General features: G+C 36.1%; 2 protein-coding genes across 3 annotated transcripts in view; one reads left to right on the top strand and one right to left on the bottom strand.

Annotated features, from left to right (window-relative positions):
• The first annotated feature begins 951 nt into the window (after positions 1-951).
• On the top strand, positions 952-2,988 carry LOC107744580 (C1GALT1-specific chaperone 1-like). Of its 2 annotated transcripts, none has more exons than XM_016558299.1 (2): positions 952-1,044; positions 1,411-2,988. In XM_016558299.1, the coding sequence occupies exon 2, from the start codon at positions 1,425-1,427 to the stop codon at positions 2,376-2,378; it is 954 nt and encodes a 317-aa protein (XP_016413785.1). In that variant the 5' UTR covers positions 952-1,044; positions 1,411-1,424; the 3' UTR covers positions 2,379-2,988. The 2 variants fall into 2 exon arrangements, with proteins under 2 accessions (XP_016413785.1, XP_016413784.1); XM_016558298.1 differs by having other exon boundaries at positions 952-1,071.
• Positions 2,989-4,946: 1,958 nt separating this feature from the next.
• The window catches only part of LOC107744579 (malignant T-cell-amplified sequence 1), a 4,530-nt gene continuing 3,066 nt past the window's right edge, over positions 4,947-6,410 (bottom strand). The window contains exons 5-6 of the mRNA XM_016558297.1: positions 5,484-5,551; positions 4,947-5,180 (exon numbers count right to left, since the gene is read on the bottom strand). Of these exons, the coding sequence (XP_016413783.1) occupies positions 5,099-5,180; positions 5,484-5,551 (150 nt within the window). The 3' untranslated portion in view covers positions 4,947-5,098. The remainder of the gene's footprint in view (positions 5,181-5,483; positions 5,552-6,410) is intronic.

The following is a 6,410-nucleotide window of genomic DNA, read 5'->3' as shown; positions in this document are numbered from 1 at the left end:
ACAAACGAACAACATTTCCCACCGTGCCTTTCGCGCGGATTCAACATCCGCTTAAACATCCGTGTTCTAGAAGCCAGAACTAGCGCTGCACTGCAACCAGCTTTCTTATTACCTTATACCGTCCAAATGAATTAGATGGAAATATATAACCAAGGAAGGCAGATAAAATTTTTATGGGTACCAGGACATGTAGGGATAAGGGGAAATGAAATGGCAGATAAATTAGCTAAAACGGCGTTAACAAAAGGAAACATAGAAATGCAAGTAAGTATCAGTAAAGCAGAGGTTAAAAGTGTGATATGGAAGACAATAAATCAAATGTGGCAAGAGAGGTGGGATAGAGGGGAAAGGAAGGCATTTATATCAAATCCAGAGGGATGTTAAATGTTCAGTGATTGGTAGTGGAAATCGCAGAGAGGAAACAGTCATATCTAGGTTAAGATTGGGACATTGTTTATTAAATAAAACACTCAAGTTAATAGGAAAACATGATACTGGATTGTGTGAGGTTTGCCAGGAAGAGGAGTCAGTGGAGCATGTGGTCTTGAGGTGCAGCAGGTATGAGGTTCAGAGAGAGTTGATGAGGAATAAGTTGAGAGAGATAGAGGTTCAGGACATGACATTAAAAGGGCTGTTGAGCACACAACATAGGGCACAGACTAGAATTCTTATGGATTTCTTAAGGGACACAGGGGTTTTTAATAGAGTATGAAGAGTTATAGGAGTAGTGAGGAAGGTTAAAATTATTATTATTATATAGTAGAATAAGGATGAAGTGTGTGGATTTGTATGCTTGGGGGAGAAGGAGGGAATTTGGGTGTATTAGTCTGTGAACCTGTTGTCTGATCCACACTCCGGAGCAGATGGTGGCGGTAATGCACCAAATACGCTGGATGCCAACCGCCGTTAAACATTAAGAAGAAGAAGAAGAAGAAGAAGAATTAGATGGAGGGCAGGTAAAACTGACTCCAGAACAGATACTACATTTTTTTTTGTTTTCCGGTTGTGTGTACGGAACTGAATGCGACGGTGTAGCGTCTAAATGTGAGCACAATTCTGCGTTATTGAAAGGTATCAGATTCTAATTAACTGATTATTGGAATGTGTAGTTTTGGTCAAATGTTTAATGGGTTCTTGCAGTCAAATGTAACCTAGCCGATTTATCTCAAAGTTAACTTTTCTTTTTCTGAGTAAGTAGTATACAGCAAACCTGACTAGCTGCTTTGTAAAATAGCTTTGTATTGTCACCAGAAACAAAAGTGTAGATTTATCGCAACGTACGTTGTTATCTCATGATATTCTCTAAAGGATTTTTTGTTGTTGTTGCTGAACAAATGTCATTCAGAGCACGAACTGCCATTATAGTTTTGTTCTAATCATAATCTTTATTCTTATTTTGATCTATTACAGATTTACGGCCGAGCATGATGTCTGAGGGCAGTTCATTTATGAAAGGCATGATCCTAGGGGGCATATTCTGCCTGGTGATGTCTTTCTTTGAGACCTTTAATTCAGGAACCCACTCAGAAGGTCATGAGCATCTCCACCATCATCTGAAACCTGTCAGCAAAGATGAACTAGAGAAGTTATCAGAGTCTCAGATGTCTGACTGGACCCTGCAGGTTCGAGTGTACTGTCTCATCATGGTCACTCCCAAGCTCCTGGTCCACTGGGCAACAGCCAACGACACTTGGAGCAAACACTGCGACAAATCTGTCTTCTACACGTCCGAATCGTCCAAAGCTCTAGAGGCGGTTGACCTACAGGAGCAGGATGAGTGGGCTAGGCTACGCAAAGCCATCAAACACGCCTACGAGAATGCTGGAGACCTGCGCTGGTTCTTCGTGGCCCGGCCCACCACGTTCGCAATTATAGAGAACCTCAAGTATTTGGTGTTGGATAAAGATCCAAGCCAGCCGTTTTACATTGGCCACACGGAAAAGTCCGGAGAGCTGGATTACGTGGAGTATGACAGCGGGATCGTGCTGAGCTATGAAGCAATGAGGAGGCTGATAGGGATGTTCAAAGATGAGGACAGATGCCCAGAGCGAGGACATGCCTTGTGGAAGACACCTGAAGAAAAGCAGCTCGCCACCTGTCTGAAATACAGCGGGGTGTTTGCTGAAAACGGAGAGGATGCGCAAGGCAAAGGGCTTTTTAACAAGAAGAGCGTCAGCTCCTTGATTTCTGACAACATGGGCCAAAACCCGGCCGATGCCGTGGAGGCCTGTTGTTCGGACATGGCCATCACGTTCGCTGGCATGTCTCCGAGCCAGATGCAGGTTTTGATGTATGGCGTCTACAGACTCCGGCCATATGGACATGATTTTCATGACTCCTTGACATTTCTGCCTCCTAAAGACTCTGATAATGACTGATTGACTTCATGGCTTCTGTTACTGTCACTCACAGAATTGAGACGTTGATCATAACTGGGTGCAGGGCTGAATCAGCTGTGATGTGCAGTATGTACTAAGCCAATATTGGATAATTGTGTGCACTTGATAGTATTTTGAATAAAAATTACACTAGATGTATGAATGCCACACATATGGGGTTAGGAATGAAAATGAAGAACCTTTTGATGATTTTTAAAATGTGTTTTGGATGTATGTTGTACTGAGGGGATACATGGCATCTGTATGGTAAACTGTCTATATCACCCTTAAAAATATCAAACTAATGTGGTTTGAAAGGTTAATATACTTGAGATTGTAAAATTACTTTTGCATAGAAATTTGTCTATTTATTTACATATCGAAATATTGTTTCTTTAATTCAGATGTACTTCATTATGCACTGGTTTGTGACCTTTTTTAAAATTGTTCTTTACTACTTTTTATTTAGTAAACATCAGGATGCTTGATCTCACCTGCTTTAAGTAATAGTAAAGGTTACAAATAAAAGAATGCTATCAACAGATGATACAGTGCAGTGAACAAATGAATATGCATTAATTGCTCTTCATTTCTATGGATACTTGATTTTTTTCAACAGATTGCAACAAATCTGATAGGTTGGTTTAATAAATAACAATGAAAATTGTTTTGTAGTCATTTATTAAACTCTGAAAGAGCTGTCCGGTTGTAGAAATCTCATCTTGTTTGGGTTTGACGCGAGCTTGTCATCTGAAAGAAAAAAAGATCAGCTTCCCTTTCTTTATATTCTCTCTTCGAAGTCTCTTGAAAATGTCTCTCATTTTCTCCAGTTCTTGATTTTCTTGTTTTTTAGTGTTTCATTTTTGTTTCCTATCCTGTTTCACTCTTTCTCTTAAATTCTCCAATTCTGTTGTCGTTTAATTTCTTTTTGAATGTCTATGCTGTCATTTTAAAACTTTTATTTTTCTCTCTGTTCTTCTTGTTCGATCCTTTTTATTTCTTCAAAATCTCTTTCTAATGTCTTATGTTTTATAGCACATTTTCCTAATCATGTTTATATTGATCTTTTTCTCTCTGTCTTATGTTTCTTTTTGCTACTTTTCTTATTTTCAGCCTCTTCTTTCATCCATCTTAATTTTTGGATCATTTCTGAATCTCCAGCTCTCATTTCTATTCTAGAGAAGGGATTTTTGACTGTGCTTGACTGCTTTTAATTCATTTACACTTTTTTTTTTCTCTTCCTCTAGTCTCTTCTTGAGCTGATCCATTTCTGTCTCATATTTGGTTCTTAAATTCTCAATTTGAGCCTCTCCCTCTCTTTCAGTATTTTCTCTACCCACTTTTTAATAGACATTTCCAGGTCTTGGTTGATACTGTGTCTGTAAAATATTGCTCTGTTGGATGTAATCCTCATTTAACAAGTTCGGTAACTTGAGTTCTGTCTCGTTTTTCTGTTATTAAAAACCAGGTATCTGTTTTCACAGAATTTGATCAGCCAGTTGAGGTTTGCACAGTTACGGCTCTTCACAAAATCTTCAATGGATTCAGTCTTAAGATCATCTCCTCTAATAAACAGAACAATGCTGAACTGTCCAGCTTTCAGACCAAACATCTTCTCTATCAGATGTAAATTGATCACATATTCCTCTGTACATCTTCCCACAGTAATCACTATAATAAATGCGTGGGTTCCAGGAGCTAACAGTGTAATGCATTTTACAGTTTCTTCCTGTATTTCTGCATTTGGCAGTGTGGTGTGAAAAAGACCTGGGGCCTCATTTATAAAATCTGTATTAATTTGAGGATGAGAACACATATTCTGCTGCAGCTGTTCTTGATTCCAAAGACTGATTCCTATAATGGGAAAAATGTGCATTCATTCTCAAGGGAAATTAAAGGAATTTATAGTTTTATAATATTATAGATTTATGATAGAGGTTAAATATATTCTATTGTTGATAAATTAATTCAATAAATACATTCTTGTTGATTAATACAGTGCAAGACAAACTAAACGTGAAAAATAAAATAAGTTTCTGTTTATGAAACTTTTTAGCCATTATATATTCATGATCATTTCTAGCCTGACTTGGCTAAAAACTGTGGCATCAGAAAGAAAGTAATAAAGTGACAAGAGGATCCAATAAGTGTAGACTTAGACCCTGTACTGTTGGTTTTGATTCCCAGAGAATACACATACATTTGAATGCAATGTACCTCACTTTGGTTCTCCCTTTATTACAGTTACCTTAAAATGAATTGGATTTTCCTTACATGCTGAGATGAGTTTGTCTTTCACAAGCTGGTTGGCATAGATGTACGTTCCCTACCTTTAGTGCAAACAAAAAATGGATTCAAAGCTATAAAACCATAGGGTCTACAATTGCATATGATACATAGTATATGGTGGCATGTGGTGTAATAAGCAATTTCATCTAAACAAATACCAGATGATTCTGTCTTGGGAAACTGAGAAATACACATACAAACACTGTTGTTTAAACAGGCTTTAAGCTGCCATGACACTATTCAGCTCTCACTGCAGCAAGAGACCATTTCAGTTTGGAATGACTTGAATGCAGGTTTTATTTGTGCATTAAAATGGGGTGGCTTTCAAAGCTTTCGGCATGGTACACAGTTGAGTCCATTCATGTAAACAGTAGACGGGCAGCCTGGTGATAACAGGTCCAAACGATTCCACCACATCCTCTCGTCTGTCTTTACTTATACGTCTTCATGTGCCACAGTCCATCATTCAGATAGTGAACGTTCTCGATTCCAATTCCCTTGTTTACTTTCTCTCTGTTCAGTGAAGTGAGACAAGAAAATATTTTCAGATTTTAGAAAAAATTTAAATCATTTTAGTTTTCCAAACCCAATAAACGGTATAATCACAGATTAAACAGATGGTGACTGATTTATATGGATTTAATGTATTTATTTATTATTTTATTAAAACAAGCTTTATACATTCTGTATTCTAGAGGATAGAGGAACTTAAAATTACACTATATATTTAAAAATAATTTTTTTTTTTTTTTTTTTTTTTTTCATTTTAATGCCAAATTGTGATTCAAAGTTCAGGAGATGCATAGAAACACTTACATGTCATCTGCAGACATCTTCATGACTCCCACACAGAGCGCATGCTGCTTCCCTTCTGCCATTATAGCCTGAAACAAATACTTAAGGAAACAACCTGTGATATGCAACACACACCAATCAAAACTATTACATATAAAACTATTACACAACTAATTGTTTGCTCAAAAATGTATATTTATGGCAGTTATGTTATTGTTAACTCAAACTATTAAAAAGTTGTTTCCGGCAACTGAAATAAAACTGAAATACAATAAAATATAAATATTAGTATGTTGCCTTGGTTGAAGCACTAAAATTGCTAAAACTAAAATTGAAATGAAAATAAATTCAAACTAAACAGAATTATTCACAAAATAATAAAAAATAATAAATTTAAAAGAAAACAAAATATTAATACAATTTAATCATCATAAATAATACTAAAATAACACTGATTTATGGTCATTATTTACTTGCTGTTTAAAACTTGTATGCTGAATACAAATTTTCATTTAAAAAAGTAAAACATTTTTCATAAAATAGTGTTTAAAAAGGCATACGATTCCTTTGTATGATGAACAGAACAATAATAATTGTGACCCTGGACCACAAAACCAGACATAACTAGCACAGGTATATTTGTAGCAATAGCCAACAATACATTGTATTGGTCAAAATTTTTCTTTTATGCCAAAAATCATTAGGATATTAAGTAAAGATCATGTTCCATGACGATATTTTGTAAATTTCCTACCGTAAATATATCAAAACTTAATTTTTGATTAGCAATATGCATTGCTAAGAACTTCATTTGGACAACTTTAAAGGCGATTTTCTCAATATTTTGATTTTTTTTGCACCCTCAAGATTCCAGATTTTCAGATTTAGATTGTCCTATCCTAACAAACCATACATCAATGGAATGCTTATTTATTCAGCTTTCAGATG

Source organism: Sinocyclocheilus rhinocerous, unplaced genomic scaffold (genome assembly GCF_001515625.1).
Source record: "Sinocyclocheilus rhinocerous isolate Xijiao unplaced genomic scaffold, SAMN03320098_v1.1 scaffold557, whole genome shotgun sequence".
NCBI lineage: Eukaryota > Metazoa > Chordata > Actinopteri > Cypriniformes > Cyprinidae > Sinocyclocheilus > Sinocyclocheilus rhinocerous.
This window is presented reverse-complemented; position numbering and strand designations above follow the sequence as displayed.